The 19,490-nt window shown below is 37.6% G+C and overlaps 1 protein-coding gene across 1 annotated transcript in view; it reads right to left on the reverse strand.

The window, feature by feature from the left end:
* Window positions 1–19,490, reverse strand: part of LOC122805796 (tetraspanin-18-like) — a 199,866-nt gene that overhangs the window by 69,441 nt on the left and 110,935 nt on the right. The window contains exon 4 of the mRNA XM_044076060.1: window positions 13,578–13,652. Coding sequence (XP_043931995.1) covers window positions 13,578–13,652 — 75 coding nt within the window. The remainder of the gene's footprint in view (window positions 1–13,577; window positions 13,653–19,490) is intronic.

A 19,490-nucleotide genomic window follows, 5' to 3' on the forward strand; every position in this document is an offset into this window, starting at 1 on the left:
GGGTCGCCACAGTGGAACTCTGGTCCGCTACTGATTGGCAGTAGATTTTTACATGCCAAGTTGCCGGCCCTGACGCACAACCTTCAATGAAGGTATGCCAATTCACGCATGTCTCCATACAGAAGACGCTCTAGCTGAGAATCGAACAGGACAACGTCTTACTGTGAGGCGACAACGCTACCGCAGCACCACCACCACAGTACGCTAAGTTATATGAGTCAGTAAACTCTCTAAGTAATTTTGATAGTGGAGATTTCTTGCATGATTTTTTAGCATTTGTGTCCTCTTCTTTCATTATACAATTAAAATCTCCTGGAATTATTGTATTACCTTTGGAATGTTGTATTATGTTCTCTAAATGTTGTTTGGCTGCCCTGACACCCAGTCCTGGTATCCAGTAGTTGTTTACTAGGGTATAAGCCAAACCATTTATTAATACTGACACCAAACAAAACATTCCTGAGTTATCATTAACTGTATTTATGATCTTGGGCATCGAGGTAGTCTTTCTCCATAATATTGCTACACGTCTTTGCTTTGTATTATATTATGAACTTGCTATTAATGTGTAGTTATGCATATTAATCTTAATAATGTCTTGCTGTATAAGATGTGTTTCTTGCAAAAATACTACTTGTGCTTTACATAGCTTAAGATAACTTTGTAAGCTTCCTCTTTTACAGCTGTTATTTAAGCCATTGAGACATTCTTGAGAGGATGAGTTGGTTTAATGAGAACCAGGCATGTGAAAATTTTAGACACAAAAGAAGTTTTAGATGTGGCATGTGTAATCCATGCCTTTATATTTCTGATGGAGAATGTAGAAACATTCCTAGTTTAGGAAGGACTTTTAAAGGCTATCAACACTTTAACTGTTGTTCTAAAGGGGTTGTCTGTCTGTTCATCCTGTTGTTCAGTGTGTTTCTCATTTTATGTAGAGAAAACCAAAAGGGATTTGAAAACATGGATTAATGAACATTACTATGAAATTAAGAAGGGGCTATAGACTAATGCCCTTTACAAACACTCTTTGGAATATGAGAGGAGTTTGTTTTTGTTTTGGGTGATAGAACAAGTGGACTATAACCCCAGGGGAGGGCAATGGGAAACTTTACTAGATTGTAATGAACTGCTTTGGCAGTTAAGGCTAAACACTTGTGTCCCCCTGGGGTTAAATGATAGTTTTGGTGGTCCCAGTTTTAAAGCTTAATGAAGCTAAGCTCTAAGGATTTTTTATTTTTCTATTTTTCAAGAAAAGGTGTCATGTCCCAGTTTTTTCCCTCTATAATCATAAGTTATTGTTATTAGAATTTCTTTAGGTTCTTTTGTAGTAATCTTGATTTTTGTAGTCTTTTTATTAACTGCAAAAGTATTTTTATACCAAATTAATATGCGTAAATATGAACATTAATTAATGATATTTTTCATACTGTGAAGGAAATGACATCAACGAGTGGTATTTTTGCCACCAATCATGGTTGATCTATGCATCTTAATTTGTAGCATTTTATTATTGACTTGTTCTGATGAAGTCTCTATTTGGAGATGAAAGTGCTCAGCTTTAAATAAATTTGTTTTATATATATATATATATATATATATATATATATATATATATGTGTGTGTGTGTATATATATATATATATATATATATATATATATATATATATATATATATATATATATATATATATATATATATATATATATATATATATATATATATATATATATATATATATATATATATACATATATATATATATATATATATATATATATATATATATATATATATATATATATATATATATATATATATATATATAAAATTGTAACATCTATTTTATTAATTGCAAGTTGGCTACTGGGGTGCAGTAAGACAGAGGTTTTATCTTGCAAATGCACTGCACAATTATTTTGTGGACAAGGAGAGAACATACAACTGTGTGCCCTGGCATGTGTTGTTGAAGATCCTATGATAATAAGGTGCATCTGAGAATATGCTAAGTATTATTTGGTCTTCATGTGAACACAGTCAAAGTTGTCTATGTATTCTTGGTATTTTCCAGGTTTCATTCAAATCTGACATTGGACTCAGCCAAGGGCATATTTCATCACCTCTCTTGTCCATGACTTTAACTGAAGTATTGAGATTCATCTGAGGCTAGGATGGTGTCCAATTTGGAAACACGGAAGTGTCATCTTTTTGTTTGAAGATGATGTCCTTTTGGTGATATCTGGCCTTGACATCTGACATGCATGCAAGCACTTCATTGTGAGCACAGAAGGGCTGTAATGGGGATTGGAGGTCAGGGTATTCTGTCAGGAAACAGTGGATTATTTCCTTCAGGTAGTGGTGGGAGGGGCAGTTGCCTCTTATGATGGAGTTTAATCACCTCAGGGCTTTTGTTCATGAGTGATGGGAATGAGAAAACAGTAAACTCAAGCAATACATACAGTTTTATGACCATTAAACTGATCTGTGGGAGCAAGGTTATTAGACATAACCCCAGCTTGTCTATGGCTACAAGTTATGGCTAATGATAGAAAACATAAGGGAATTAGTACAAGCAGTGGATATCAGGGTTTTCAGCAGGCTCAGCTGATACTTCTCTTTATTAAGATGAGCCACTGTGGTCATTTGACAATATCATAAGGATACCCCTTCTAATGCAAATTCTGTTTGGCTTTTTCCAGGCATGGCCTTCTTTTGTAGTAATGTTGATTTTTATAGCTATTTTATTAACAGCAAGAGTATTTTACATCAATTAATATGCATATACATGAACTAAAAATATGAACATTAATTAATGGTATTTTTACACTGTGAAGGAAATTACATTAATGAGTGGTATTTTTTGCCACTGAATGTGGTGCTGACTTTTAAAGATTCACCTATAGTTATGGAGCAGAGACTATCAATTATTTGGATGTAAATATTCAGAAGGATATGGAAAGGGGGAAATTTGGTTCTAAGTTACATAGGAATTAGAAAATTGTTCCTTCCTATTTATGTTATTTAAGTAAACACCCCAATATCAAAAAAGAAATATAATCAAGGGTCAACTGGTCAGAGCAGCTAGGATGACTTCCCACTACATAGATTTTGTGTGTGAGATAGCTGGTGAAATACTAAGTGGTCAGGGAACAACATTCACCCCTTTATTTGGGAGAAAAAAATATACTTACATCTTTTGGACCTGTTAGTAAATCTAATGAAATTGACTACATCAAGTCCTTTGTATTAAACGTATAGTCAGTATACCAAGGACATACAAAATATTTTTTTCCAAGTATTGGAATTTTTTTTTATATGCCCAGTAGTTTGGAATTATTTTCTAAGCCTCCTCTGTTTACCTACAAAAGTGGACATAATGTATAAGACATTATTTTTTTTTTACTGAATAATTTTTTATTGATTTTCAAAAACATAAACATATATACAGTATGTATATCAAAGAAATATTTATATAGTCAAGGCTTAAAGTGGAGAAACAATTCCAAAAACAAGGATTACAAAACCAACTGTTTACATGGGATGTTTATACTTGAAAAACGTTGTTTTCTTGAATGTATCTTTCTTTGAATAAGATTATAATTATAATTTATTACAGTCTTCTGTTTCCAGCACTTGATTTACTTTCTGACAGGCAATGCTTAAGGAAGTAGGTCATTCTGTTCTTTCCTTAATTGTTTTCAATTCCAGCTGTGAGACTAATAAAACCATGTTCTTGAAATGTTTAAAATTGAGAGGAGTTACAGCTTTCCAGTTCTGTATAATATTTTTCCTTGCAATAGCAAGGAGAGTCCACAAAATTACATATTTTTGCCTTGGAACACAAGACAGCACAGATGTATTCAACAAAACTAGAGATTTTGTAAGTTGGAAATTATCAGTGAACAGTGCCTGTAACAAGTAGTTAATACTTTCCCAATATTGTTTAAGTAAATGGCATTCATAGAACATGTGTTGCCAATTGGCTACCGATTGCAATTTACACCTAAAACATCTATTTTCTTTAGTATATATTAGTTCTAATTTGTGTGGTGTTAATTATGTTCTATGTATAAATTGCCATGTGAAAAGTTGCCAATATAGTGATGAAGATGTTAGTTTTGGAGATGTAAGAATTAGTTTTTTATCTTTATCATATGGCATTTTGCCATTAACTGTTTTGTAGTATTTCCGTATATTTTGTTTATTATGAACTCTTATTTCTTTAACTAATTTGTACAATACTGATGGAATTTCCCAATTCCATCAGTGTTATTAATTGCTCTATGAAATTAGGAACCTTTTCCCTAACAGATTTCTGCATTATTGCCTGTTGGTTAAAACTGTCTTAATCCCTGCTGTGTTAACCACATTATTTTCAAGGTTGAACTCACTAATAATTTGCTCTGTCATTAGTACTTTATTAGTGTTTATCAACTGATGCCAGTAAATTAGACCATTCTTACTAAGCGTTTAACTGCTACTGAGTCCTGCGTTATAATATTATTTTGTGTATATGCTATTGGGAATATGAAAAAAGACCATGCTTTTATATCTGGATTTTTGTTTACAAAGTGCATAAAAGACTTTAGGGTATTGATAATGTATTTATAATTTATAGTTTTATTTTTCCCTGTTGCTATATATTCCTTCAATAACCAAAGTAAGTGATTTGGTACTATTTCCATATGTTTATTTATTGTATCATGAGTGGCTTTTAACCAGATTTTTTCATGTACTAGTTTCCATTTGGAAGTATATTCTTTGTTTAGGCATAGAGAAACTGTTTTTAAAGCTGGCAATTGTATATATCCTTCTAAATATGTTAACCCTATTCTACCTTCTTCCCATTTGTCAAAATGATGTCTTAGGGCAACTCTAGTTTTTTTAGGGTACCATAAGAATTTTGATATTAACCCATCAAATTGTTTTAAATATGATTTAGGTGGTGGCAGTGAGCAAGCTTGTATAAAATACAGAATTTTCTGGAATATAATAATTTCAATTATATATAGTCTTTCCTCCATGATAAAAATAACTTATTCCATTTTGTATGAGCTCTTTGATATTATCCAAAATCTCTTTATAGTTTAGTTGCACTGTTGTATCCATGTCATTTGTAATTTTAACTCCTAATTATTTGAGTGTATCATTGCTAGATAAATATTTATTTAATGCTTCTTTGTTCATATTTATTAGTAACATATTGGTTTTATATGATAGTCCAGAAATCTTAAACTGTTTTGTTGCTTTTCATAGTTCTTTTAGTGTGTTATTATCTTCTTTTAGAGTGTTATTATCTTCTTTTAGAGTCAATAAAATGTCATCTGCAAATAGTTGAATCTTTAACTCAAGGTCAATACCTAGTTGAATTCCTTGAATATTCGGGTTTGCACGTGTGAAGTTTGCTAATGGTTCTATTACTAATGCAAATAAAGGATAAAGTAGACAACCCTGTTTTGTACCTTTTGTAATGGTAATAAGCTCTGACAAGCAGGATCCTATTTTTATGTACACTGAAGATTTATCATAAAGTGACCTTATTAGTGAGGTAAAATTTTTTGAAAATCCATACTCCACTAGTGCAAGCCAAAGGTAATCCCAATTCATGGAATTGAATGCACTGTTACAATCTAAGCAAATAACATTCATTTTATTTTTGTTTTGTTTATTAAATTAATAAGGGACAAAATGCTCTTTATACTGTCATATTTATTTCTGTTTTTAATGAATCCTTTTTGATTATTCTCTATCAATAACAGCAATATTTGTTTTATTCTGTTTGCATGAACTGTCATAAATATGTTATAATCTATATTTAATAAACTTATGGGTCTAGATGAGGTACACTCATCAGGTTTTTTATATTCTTTCAAAACTGGCGATACTTGAGTGTATTTCCAAGAAGAAGGGCATTTATTACCTTATTTAACTAACTTAGTAATAGATTTAATGCATTATTAGATAGTAGTTTAAACATCTCTGGTGTCATATTATCATTACCCGGGGCGTTGTTTAATTTTAGTTTCTTGATGCACTTTAATTTCTGTCATAGTTATATCTTTATCTATTATTTTTCTTTGTTCATCTGATAGTCTTAGTTTTATATTTTCCTTAAGGAAGTTTCTAAGTGCTTCACTTGATTCTAGTTTATTTTCTTGACTATTGAGTTTATTAAAATAGACTCTAAAGGCTTCTGCAATTCCTTCTAAGTCTGATGCTTTTCATTTTTGTCTATATTGTATATTTTTTATCTGATTGCCTTTATCATTCTCTTCATCCTGTTAGCTACTCCTTTAATTTTGTTTGGATTCATAGAGTAAGCGCATAGTTTGACCTTCTCTTAAAGTTAAAATCTATTCCAAAAGTTATTGCATTATGGTCTGAGAAGGGGCAGGTGATTTTATTGACTTTGCTTATTTTTGTGGTAAGATCTTTTGTTATATACACTATCTGTTCTGGAAAAGGTGTTATGTCTATGTGAGTAATGTGGGAATATCGATGAATCTTGTTTAGAATGTGTGCTAATGTCCATTAAGTTATATAAGTCAGTTGTTGTGTCTTTCGGCTTTCCTGTTTAGGGGTCGCCACAGCGGAACTCTGGTCCGCTACTGATTGGCAGTAGATTTTTACATGCCAAGTTGCCGGCCCTGACGCACAACCTTCAATGAAGGTACGCCAATTCAAGCATGTCTCCATACAGAAGACGCTCTAGCTGAGAATCGAACAGGACAACGTCTTACTGTGAGGCGACAATGCTACCGCAGCACCACCACCACAGTACGCTAAGTTATATGAGTCAGTAAACTCTCTAAGTAATTTTGATAGTGGAGATTTCTTGCATGATTTTTTAGCATTTGTGTCCTCTTCTTTCATTATACAATTAAAATCTCCTGGAATTATTGTATTACCTTTGGAATGTTGTATTATGTTCTCTAAATGTTGTTTGGCTGCCCTGACACCCAGTCCTGGTATCCAGTAGTTGCTTACCAGGGTATAAGCCAAACCATTTATTAATACTGACACCAAACAAAACATTCCTGAGTTATCATTAACTGTAATTATGATCTCTTGAATGGATGCAATTATGAGGTGAAAAAACTCTGTAAAATCATTTAGATAAACATGTAGATATACTGCATTGCTTGCAAGGCAAGGAAGGAGTTGTTTGACTGCTTTACAATTGCCAGGGAAAAACGTACTGTGGTAATGATCTGGCCTTCACAATCAGTTTTAAGCTTTTTGGTTAATCTGGATCAGCCAAGTGGGTTGTTGATCCCATTCCAGCACATATTAGGGTCTCCAAGCAATCTGGTCTGGTGTGTTTTTCTGTAATCTGCCTTGGCTTTCTGTAACACTTTTACGCATAGATTTCTTGAACTGTAAAAATCAACCCAGCTGACGTTTCAGTTCAAAATTTTCAAAGTTTCAGATTCTTTAGTGTCTTTTTGCCATGGCCATTAGACATTGAGTACAGTTCTGCTTTCTCCATCTGATAACCAACAAGAGCAATTTCTTTTAAAGTGTTAACACAATGTTCAGAAAATATTCTAAAGCTGTGTTTGTCCCAGATCTGTGTTACAATTCTATTATGATGTAACACAGGACCAGTCAGGATTCATAGGTTCATAGGTGTGTACTAGGCTAATGGCACTGGAGCCTTTACAAGCTTAGCCCTTAGGATTATCCTGGCACCGTGCCACCTGACCTTAGTTCCCAGTGCCTCTGTCAAGTAGAGCCACTGGAGTGATCCCTGTGGTGAATTTTCTATTTCACATCCACTCATTAAGATTTCTCTTGAAGAGGGCCAGTGAGGCACTCTGCTTGACATGTATGGGAAGTGTATTCCATAGCATGGACAGTCTCTGGGTTATGAACCTGTCCCTCCAGCTTTTTCTGTTAATTGTGGTAATGAGGTTGAGGTATCTGGAGCATGTAGTGTAGAAAGATTGGGATTTTTTAGATGTAGCATTTCTAACAGAGCTGGGTCAGACATGGCTTTGTAAGCCAAGCAGAGATCGTCTCTAAGTAGGCGATATGAGACAGAGAATAGGTGGAGTTTTTTGAGTCTGTCCATATAGGACAAGTGTTTAAAGCCTAGGATCCTCTTTGTGAGGTACTTTTGTGGCCTCTCCAGTAGTTGTAGGTGTCTAGTGAGGTACATGCCAAATGAGGCATTGTACTCGATGATTATTCTAATGATGGAAGAGTAGAGGGAGACAATGGCCTCTTTCTTCCTGGATGCAAAACCCTTAGTAATGAGATGTGCCACATAGAAGGACTTTCTGACCACAGTGGCTAGGTGGTGGTCAAAAAACAAGTTAATGTCAACCTGTGTTCCCAGATCTCTTATGACGCCTTCTGTGATCAGTGGACTACCATCATTGTGGTAATTCATGTGAACTGAGTTTTTCATAAAGGGGATGATAACACATTTTTTTGGCATTGAGCTTAAAGCCATGGTTCTGACACCAGTCGTTGGTCTCAGTGAGGCCTCTCTGTAGGATGTCAAAATCACTTGGGGAGTTAATTATGGCTCCAAACTTGTAATCGTCTGCGAACTTTGTCAGCCTGAGTCCCTTTGTGTTGGCCTGGACTTTAGAGAAGTAGATACTAAACAGGAAAGGACCCAGGATCGAACCCTGTGAAACTTCACTCGTGATTGGTCAGCAGTCTGACTTGAAGTCAGCTACTTTCACACTGTGGGTTCTATTTGTAAGCCAGTTTGCAACCCACCTAGTGATATAGGGGTTGATATCTAGCTTAGTGAGTTTTTCTATGATTCCTGAGGTTAGATCAAGGTTGGCTATATGAACCACCTTGCCTTCATCCACAACTCTGGTGACTGACTCAAAGAAGTTAACCAGGTTGAGCAGGCATGCTCTACACTTCACAAAACCAAACTGTGTGGGATCCAGAGTTTGGAGATTCCCTATATCCTTGCTTATTAGTTCCATGATGATGCATTCAATAGCTTTGCATATCAGACTTGTCAGGCTAATGGGGATATAGTTCCCAAGGTCTGTAGTCGCTCCTCCTTTGTGGAGAGGGATGACTGTAGCAGTGTGCGATTCGGTAGGGACAAAGCCTGAGGTGAGGCTGTGATTAAACAGGACACACAGGTGAGGTGCCAGTTCACTCTGTAGCTCATGTAGAACAGAGCCAGGGATATTGTCAGGTTCCATAGAAGCTGTATTCTTGGCCTTGGACAGTGCTGTTTTAACCTGTGTAGCAGTAATATTGGGTGCCTGGCAATCTACTGGTATTGTGATTGGTCCTGTGGTGAAGGAGAGAGGGGTAAAGTTGGCACTGAATCTGTTGGCCAGTATATTGGCAGTATCTGTTGGCTCAGTATAGGAAGTGCCATTGCATGCAACAGCTCCGAGCAAATCTGGGTATTGCCTTAGAGATTCTTTACATAACTATAGAAGGCCTTGTGGTTGTCTTTACTATATGCTGCAATTCTGTTTTCATAGCTAGCTTTAGAGGATTTGATGAGGGATCTCAGCTTTTTGTTGAGGCTGATAAGGGAGTTTTTCCAGTCTTGGGACTTCACCTTATTTTGCATCAGTTTCCTCCTACTGTTGTAGAGTTTGTTTATGGCAAGGAACCACCAAACTGGATTCCTTTTTTTGGAGGAGAGCGTCTTGGTTCTATTGGGTATGGCAAGATCCATGTATACGTGTATGTGTTCATACAGGACATTAATGTATGATTTGGCAGTCATGCAGCTGTTTTCCAATTGCATAGGTGTCGTTAAGTTAGCCACCTCTGTTTTTCGGAGCCCAAAGTTAGCTTTGGAGAAGGTTTTCACAGTGGTTACCTTTGCAGGGGGGGGGGGGGGGTTGGGAGGTATGTGGATTTCCAAGGTGATTAGTTTGTGATTGGATCTAACTAGGGAGGAGTTGACTACTGGTATAGAACAATAGTCGCCCATGTTAGTAATGACCAGGTCAAGGACGTTGCTACCTCTAGTGGGGGTAAGAATGAGCTGGTCCAGGGCATTGGAATTAATGAATTCCAGGAAACATTGGGCAAGCGTATTGGTACATGAGTATTTTTCCCAATTAATGGAGGGGTAGTTGAAGTTTCCCAGTTTGAAAGTGTTAGGTTGAACCCTAATATTCTCCAGGGTGCTTAGGAACATGGAGTGTGAGTCTAGGGTCATGGTTGGGGACCTATAGCAGGCTACAATCTGAATTGCTGTCTTACCCAATGTTAGCTGCACCTGAAGTATCTCTGATGTGTTATGTTGGGCTACCAGTCTGGAGGTGTGCGCATCCTTTATGAATATGGAAACACCACTGCCTTTGGAGTTCCAGTCCAAGTTCTGCAGTCGAAAGGTATGGAATGAGTTATAGCCTGGTAGTGCAGGGGTACTGTCTGCTGCCTTGGACCAGGTCTCTGTTACAGCACAAATGTCGATGTTCTCCATTTTAAGGAGTGCTTCGAGTGAGTGCATTTTGAGATTTAGACTTCTAGTGTTGAGCAGCATGACCTTCAGATTGCATTCATTTGTAGCTGTTATGGAGTAATTTGGTCTTTGGAACACCGCCTAAAAAAGGTACTACAGTGGTGGCAAGAGCCTTGGCCAGTGTCCGGAAGCTCAAGGGTGACAGATGCAGACCATCTCTGACAAAGCATCGAGGTCTGTCAATCATGTCATCCCAGGCAGACAGATACTGGATCCCCTTAGAATGACACCAGAAACTTAGCCAATTGTTGAAATCAATCATTTTCTGCTTGTTCTGTGGTATCATTTTGGGTGATGATAGGATGCTGCTCAGGGCTAGGGTCATACCCGCCTGGGCTACATAATCCATGAGCTTCTCCATGTCTCTTTTCATGTAGTCCAGGGAGGTACATCTCAGGTCATTCACACCCACATGTACAATGACAGAGTCATATTTGTACCTGTTATTTAGGGACATGAGTGTGTGTGTTATGTGACGGATCATGGCACCTGACAGGCAGCTGACTGTTACTTTATCCTTATTCAACCTAGTGAGTGGGACATCAGCGTGCCTCACTATCGAATCACCTATGACTAGTGTATTGGGCATGCTGTTTTGCATTAGGGGCTTTTTGGTTGAGTGGCATACTGTTTAGGAGCATTATGTGTTATGTGTTAAGTGTTGTGTTGTGGTGTTCGAGTGTGTTTCTGCCTTGGAAATCTCTGCTGTTTGGGTAGATTTTTATTGAGAGCCTCCGCGAAGGTGGGTGTGCGGTTTATGTTTTTATGTGAAGGCAGTGCTGGTGAGTGTTCTGGAGGGATATGTGTTCCATGTGGTGTGGTGCAAGTGTTGACCTTCTCCTCTTGACCAGCTATCCCGGTCTTGGCTGGAGAGTGCGTGGCTTCCAATTTGGATATATGTGTATCTCTCACAAGTCTGAGTGTTGGGGGGTAAGAGAAGAGGGTTGTCAGTGTACATGAGGTAGTTGCTACATTGCCTCAGGATGCCCAAGTTCACCAGGTTAATAGGAGAAAGCACAGGGAACTGACCTTTAGACATGCCTGGAGGGGTGGGCATTAATAATAAGTGCTGAAGTACTGGAGCTGTTTCCTTGTAGAAAGTTTAGTGCTGGGAGCACTTTTGTGTGCTGCAATAATTGCCACAAGAAGTCTGGTAAAGTGCTAGACTAATAAGCTACAAAAAGAGCAGGAGAGCAGAGAACTAGCAGATCTAAGGAAAAAACTGAAGATCACCACTCAGAAGCTTACAAACAGTCCTGCATACAGTAAATCTCTATCTGGACTACACCATTTCTAGGAAAGGCAGGAAACAGTTTTTTTTTTTTTTTTTTAAGTAGAAAGTGAAGAGACAGAAGATATCAGTATTCAGAAGCTAAAGGGGTGGGCCTTTGCTAAATTCTCACTATTAACAGCAGAATGAGCTGATGTAATGTGACTAGGGGGGAGTGTCCAGTATCAACTTTATACCAGAGGCGGGCAACTCAAAGCCATCAAGACGAAAAGACCACCACAAGAACTGGGCAGGTGGGTGGGGGTCAACACTAACAGATTTTCAGCTCTACCACACAACAAAAAGCAGGTCATATTCACGGCTACACTTGAAGGACCTGTAGGTGGTTGTTAAACCACCAACATTTGCACCTTTTCCTGAGAAGCAGAGACTTATGGTGCAGTGATTATTGAAAAGATGGGAGATCAGCTATTGCAGAGGCAGTCTTTGTAAGGAGTTCGGGAAGATCCTGTTGAAAATTAAATATGTGGTGTTGTGCAAGTCAGGTTTGTACATACTGAGACTTGTGAGAGTCTACTTTGTTGGTCTTTTCATCCCAATAAAAATGAAAAATCACCCAACACAATAACATTTTGTTTCCTCAATCACTGGGCAGGAGTGTTTAGCAGACAACTGGTGTCTTTTTTGAGTAGTTTAAAAGTGATATCAGCAGCTACTTCGGATATCCTCCTCTCATGCAACCCCACCCCCACTGCAGCTGAAAGCATCTGTTGTATGGTTATAATGTACAGCAGACTCCCAATTATAAATCCCTATTAAGATAGGAAGGCCATATGAATTGCAAGTAATATTAACATATGGGATAGGTGCACTATTGTTATTGTTTGGGCACTAAATTATTATACATTGTGTAGTCACTAGCTCTGAGCAGAAAGTCTGTGTTAGCACTGGAAGTTAGTGATTACATGCTAAACAGCAAAAGCAACATTTTTATGTGAAACTTATATTAGAAATTGTTACATTTACCTGACATAGGGCAAAGATTATATTCTCCCATTTGCATGGAACCAAGCAAACAATGAACGTTCTCAGTGAAATTTGAAAACATTTTTTAGAGGGAGGAAAGCTGCTCACATCCTCCATACAGAAATTACAATAAAGAAATGTTGTGTTGGTCCATTAATAGAAAACACAAAGACACTGGAACACAGATGTTATGTAATACATTTTATTGGGCCAAACACAGGCTTTGCAATCACTCAGTTTCAAGCTGGCATGTGCCCTTCATCAGTTTATGTCAGCTTAAAATGTGTGTGTGTGTGTGTGTGTGTGTGTGTGTGTGTGTGTGTGTGTGTGTGTGTGTGTGTGTGTGTGTGTGTGTGTGTGTAAGAGAGAGAGACAGATTTTGTTCCAGGTTGCAATTCATGCTTTCTGTAGCACTGTTCACGTACAATCACATTTTTTGCAGTAACTTGTTATGATTAATTAATTGATTTTATGTCTTGTGGGGTCTTTATTGTTTGAAGGTTGATTGTCTTTACTTGATCAGTATTGTATACGTGTCATTGTGCTCTGTAATTCTTATACTTATGTAGTTATATAACTCAATAAAGATGTGGCAAGAGCAAGACAAATGTAAACAATATAGATATACAGCTATTCATGGAGTATGCACTGTGCACAAATATATATATATATGTGTGTGTGTGTGTGTGTGTGTGTGTGTGTGTGTGTGTGTGTGTGTGTGTGTGTGTGTGTGTGTGTGTGTGCATATGCACTCTTACACACATGACACTTTTCACTAAATACAACCATTAGTACAACTTGGCCATGAATTTTTAATAATAAAATGATGAAGTAAAGCTCTCTGATACCTGTTTGCCAAACGCTAGAGCAAGGATAGCTGCCACCAGTTCCAGGATAAAGAGGATTAGAACCAGGAGAAAGAACTGAAAAACACAACACAGCAACAATGAATGCAACCAACAGAAGTGAACAGACCAAAGCAATCAATCTACTATTGTATAGTCTTTGCTCATACACATACATAATGAGATTCTGAGAATCATAATGCTCAAAGTCTAAGCACTAGAAATCATGACAAAGCCAAAAATAATGAGAGGGATTAAGCCCCAAACTCAGGGTCACATTTTAAATATTGTTAGAAATTAAGAAAGTGGCTTTAATAACAGGTTTTTCATTTACATGTATTTTTCTGAAGGATAGGAAGTCCAAAACTCAAATGTCTGTCAATATTTTGTGACTTCAGTACTCAATGGTTTGTCAGAAAACCAAAAATGTTATGAAGAACAGACCAAAAATATGAGGCAAAATTCTGGATATTCTGCAAAATTCTGGACAGTTGAGAGGTATGCTGAGAATGTAATATTCTTGTACCCTTTAAGGCCATGCTAGAAAACAAAGTTCTGTTCCCCATGCATCACAGCAAGACAAACCTGTCAAGTCATCCACTATAATTAGCATACACTGCTTTTATGAAAGTGCTGTGTTTTAGGAGAAGAGCTATTGTTTCTGGTACAGAAAACAATAAGATATACATATTTTGAGTTATAGATTAGTGAAGTTTGTGAACCACTCTTTTCTAAAAGTGGGTATGTCAATTACATCAAAACGATCTTCTGAATGGCATTTCATTTGGGGCACTTCATCACCCCCACACACACACACACACACACATATGTACATATGTACATATGCACAGGCAGAGTTTTGGCCCCTGTATCCCCTAATTAATTAATTTTACTCCAAGTCATGTCAGCTTGGAGCAGTAAGAATAATTACCCAGTCTACTTACATTTTCATCTGGGGAGAGCATGTTTCAGTATTCTGTATCTCAAACAGCAATTCAGATCCCAAAGACAGTTGCAGAGCTGTGTATGTTCTAGGAAAAACTGCAACTAATTCTGGTACTAGAGCACCCCTTGTAACTGGTTAACAAATGTACTCAAACCTGGAAGCTCCCCTGCTATATAAGTGCACAGACACAAATCTTTTTAACAAATGCTTTGTGGCCCTGCTAGTGCGCACAGACACAAATCTTGTTAACAAATGCTTTGTGGCCCTGCTAGCAAAGTAGAGGAGGCATGCTATTAAATATTGACAGCTACAAATTGCCTTGACCTGCACCACTAAAGAAGGAAGCCAGATTTATTTTGTGTGTGTGTGTGTGTGTGTGTGTGTGTGTGTGTGTGTGTGTGTGTGTGTGTGTGTGTGTGTGTGTGTGTGTGTCTGTGCATGTGTGTTTATTTGATGATATGGTTAGCTGTTACTTTGATATTGTTCAGAACATGGGATACTTTTAAACAGATTACATGTCTTAGTGGTGTTAGGTGTGTGCATCCAAACACTTACAACTTGCTCTGTTCTAACTCTGGGTCTGGAACCAGAGTCATACATATGCCAGCAGAGATGTAAGGAAATTTAACTTCCCAGATAAATCTCCTCCACTTTATTAGAAACAAATCATTCCACCATAGAAGAGGTTTGGTTTACAATTACGAATGCATGTATGGAATAGAGGATTATGATCAGATCACCAGTGTGGTATGTGTTCAAGAATGGATTTCAAGAACTTCACTACAAGAGCACATTTTTGTGACCCATTACAAATGGTTCCCAACTTTGGACATGATATACAGGGGCGGAGAGAGAGAGAGATAGATACACCAAGCAGTACTAATCTGCTAAATATGGTATGTACGCAGGCATACATATTTACTGATGTGTATCCAGAGTTTTGCTTGTATCATGTAGTGTCATCATGCATGCCAGCCAAACTCACTGTTGTAAGGGTGGGTCTCATTTTTATTGCATAATAAAGACAATCCATGTATTACACAACTATTTACTGTTTCATAACTGGCAGCCTGAGCAGTAAATACCCACGTCAGACTTTCAGACTTGACCCTTTCTACCGAGATTTAATCTGTTTTGTTTTACATATTTATTAGTTCCTACTGACTCCCAGATTTCTGTATTAGCTTCATCATACTTGACCATTTCTAATGACCTTACTGAGGGAAGTTGATTTGTTAGAGGTTACTGGTTGGAGATAATTTTCTCTGAAGAGCTGTGATATAAACAAGAATATTTAGATATAAAAGGTACAGTGAACACCCAAGAGAACCAAGATGAACGCATTTAGTGTTTGCTTCCTATCAGCCTCCCTGTTTTTCAGGACTTTTTGATCTTTTTTCATTGACATACTCTCCTTTGAGTAGTCTGTGCTTACAACTTTCAGCCCTGAGTACTCAGTGTTTCATAGCTTGTAGAATATTCTGGACTGTTAGTTGTTCATGCTCTTAAGGTCTAGCAGTGCATCTAACCATAATTGTCTCAATGGGATACTAATTTCACTTTGCTGTTGGCTATATTTTATTACTATTCTTGCTCATTTTAAAATTGCTATTATTTTTGGCTAAACTGTTCAAAGAGTTGGAATCCTGTATTCACCTAGGAGCCTGGGCGAAAAAGAAATGAGCTGGAGGAGATGGGAGTAAAATCTAATGTTGGCTTACTCAGCCTGCTAGGAGGGCAGAACCCTGGTCTGCTGCCTCAGTGATTTTTAACAGAAGCTATATATCACAGCATGAACTGACCGGTCCATCATTGTTGACTTTGCCTTTCCAGTGAGCTTGTCAGCTACCACAGGGGAAGGGCGGATAAAAAATACCCATCGGCTTTTGGTGATGGCTGCATGACCTATGGTTCTTAACCACTGCTCCCTGTCAAAAGGACTCTGGAATGAAAATGTTCATAAAGTGCCACAAAAGGCTTAATGGTCTATCTGGAAACTATAAATAATTATAACAAAAATGTTGTTTTATTTTGGTTAAAACCATTGGCACTCAGTTTGTTAACTAATCCTACTTTCCTATATATAGTTCTGCTTTCACTGTGCGGGTGTTAATTTATATTCTGTTCTTGCCTTGTAAGCCCTGCTTTAATAGGGATAGTCTCCTGTGTTAGACATGTTATTAATCACAAAACCCTGTGAGTTCATAGTGGAATTATGATGTTCCATTCTTACTTTAACCTGGGGTCTCCCAAACATTATTTTGGCTCACAGATGCTGCTATGTTTCCCCCCACCTCTAGTGATGACCATCATATTTTAAGTCCTTTTAACCCACTTTCTTCCGACCAAAACTATACATGCTTTAGGCAGAAACATTTCCTTCTTTCATGCCTGGAAAACAATCATCTGGATGATAAGCCATTCCCTCTGCCAACTAGGAAACAAGGTTATCATAAAAATATTCAGTCATATTATTCAGTATTCCCCTGTCCCACTGAAAAGGTGAGCTGATAGCTGCCACTGAGATGCCCAGTCATTCCTCCAAACCCAGTGATCAGGAAATACAGGTGTACTTGGTGTAGCTAGGCCTTCCTGTTCCATATCTCATGCCCGACTGAGAAGATCTGACAGCTGCTAGAACAACTGTCATTTGTTCCCCCTCAATATTTCCCCTGGAATGGGGTTCAATCCTCAGCATAGTCAGGCCTTTTCTCCTCGCTCTCCTCACCTCCCCCCAAAGTGCAATTGCCATTAGGTTGCTCACTATTTGCTTCACACTGTCTCAGGAAAGAGAATTATTTCTGGGATATTTGATCACACTGTCATGACCCTTGCTCATTCTCACACACAGGTTGCTAGTAGAGGAGACAAATAAAGTGAATGATGGGCCTTGTAATTATGCATTTCATGCCACAACTCTTAAAAGTGGGTGAAGGAGCTATTTATGTATGCTTTAGGAATATCTGCTTTGGCCAGAATGCTACAGGGTAAAAACAGATGTTGGATATGGTGTCAGTAGGCCAAACTGGAAAGAGCTGTGAATTACATCATCTAGCTGTGAGTTAGGTTCTGAAAGTGTAAGGATAACACACTGCATAGTCAATCTATTGTCATGATGTCAACAACTAACTGGTTTACTGTTTGAGTGACAAAGGCCAGGCAGGTACAGATGTTGAAATCAGTTATATTAACGTATCCAGTACAATAAAAGAGCCAGTAAAAGAACCAAAGGAAAGTGATGTTTCACAAAAATAAATGCATTACTAAATATTGTTTTTGGATGGAGCGAGGGAGGAGGGAAGGAGGGAGGATGGCTGGGTTGATAGATGGACAGGTGGGTGGATAGATGAATGGATGGATTTGAAAAGTATGGAAGAGAGGCATGGGGACCAATTCAGGAAGACATCAGAAAGAAGAAGGAAACACAGAGCATCAGAGATAGCCTTGCTGTTGCTTAGAAACATTTTTGTTATTACCAGAAACTTCAACCGGTGCAGATTGTAGATGAAATATAATGGATTTTATCATTGGAATTCTGTTGTTGTTGGGCTTATTTATATATGCCTTCTATGACTGCTCCAGCAGTTTTCTGTCTATCCTTAACAAAAACTTTCCAAGTTTAACTCAAAAATGTTCATTATTAAACTATCACCTATTAACTGCAACTTCCTAAAAATCCTCCCTTTAGATGATGCTGTAAATGAATGAATTCAATACAACTTCTCTAAAAATCCTGAATAGCCTTGCACCTCCTAGAAGGAAGAAACTAAAAACAAGTAAGGAAACGTGGCTATCCAAAAAGAGTAGAATGCTAATGCAGGGTTGAGAAAAAGCATGGAAAGAATGGCAACAATATAAACACCTCAATATCCTGAAAACTTTAGAATGCTTTGCAATTGTACTAAAACACAAATAAATGAAGACAAAATAAACTGTACTATCAAAACTTTCAGAAAAATACTAAACACAACCCTGAAAAATTTTGGACATCCATTAAATAAATCTTACATCCCGGCCAATAATTCAGTCCAAACCCCTCTCCCAATAACTCAGCACTCGAAACTGCAATACAGTTGAACTCTTATTTTATAGATTGTATAGCATCTCTAGCCAAGGATTCCACAAAATCTAATCCTATCCCTGCCCAGCAGCCATATATCACCACATCCACTTTCACCTTCAAACCTGTGCCCACATCCTATAAGAACTACTCTTAAACAAACTTATACCGTGCTCTTCTTCAGCTGATGACCTTCCAAGTAAGTACCTAAAAATGGCAGCCAACAGCATTGGCCTATCCTGTCTCAATCTTTATAAATAGGTCAGTCCAGGAATCCCACATTCCCTATCTCTGAAAAAAAATCACACATGATCGCTCTGCACAAAGGAGGAAATTCAACACACATTAATAACTTTAGACCTATAGCAATCATATCTCCCCTCACCAAAATACTTGAAAAATGTATTCAAAAACAATCAATTGCTAGACTATCTCCTGTAGGAAGAACTCCTATCCCTTACACAACATGGCTTCTGTCCTTCTCATAGTACTAACACTGTACTTCTAACCTATATAATTACTGTCAATAAAGCTAGAGATAATGGCAAACTGGTCTCTTCCTTATTTCTAGGCTTGTTTAAAGCCTTCAGCATTCTTTGTCGCATTAAACTTCTACTTCAAATATCCTCACTGGTATCTTTCAGCCAACCCTTCTGTGGTTTAAAAGCTACCTGTCCAATAGGTATCAGTCAGTAAAATGGCACTCCACACTCTCTCCTTACCTTCCAGTCACCACTGGTGTACCACAAGGCTCTATCCTTGGTCCCCTCCTCTTTAACGTTTTCATGGACACCCTCTACACATCCACACAACAGGCCACCCTAATACAATACGCAGGTGATTTCACTCTCATTTGCACATCAGACAACATGGTGCACCTCCAAAAAATGTCACAGGAAACTTTAACAGA

The sequence above is a fragment of the Protopterus annectens genome, chromosome 7.part0 (genome assembly GCF_019279795.1).
Source record: "Protopterus annectens isolate FY-2018-M chromosome 7.part0, PAN1.0, whole genome shotgun sequence".
In the NCBI taxonomy this organism is placed as follows: domain Eukaryota; kingdom Metazoa; phylum Chordata; order Ceratodontiformes; family Protopteridae; genus Protopterus; species Protopterus annectens.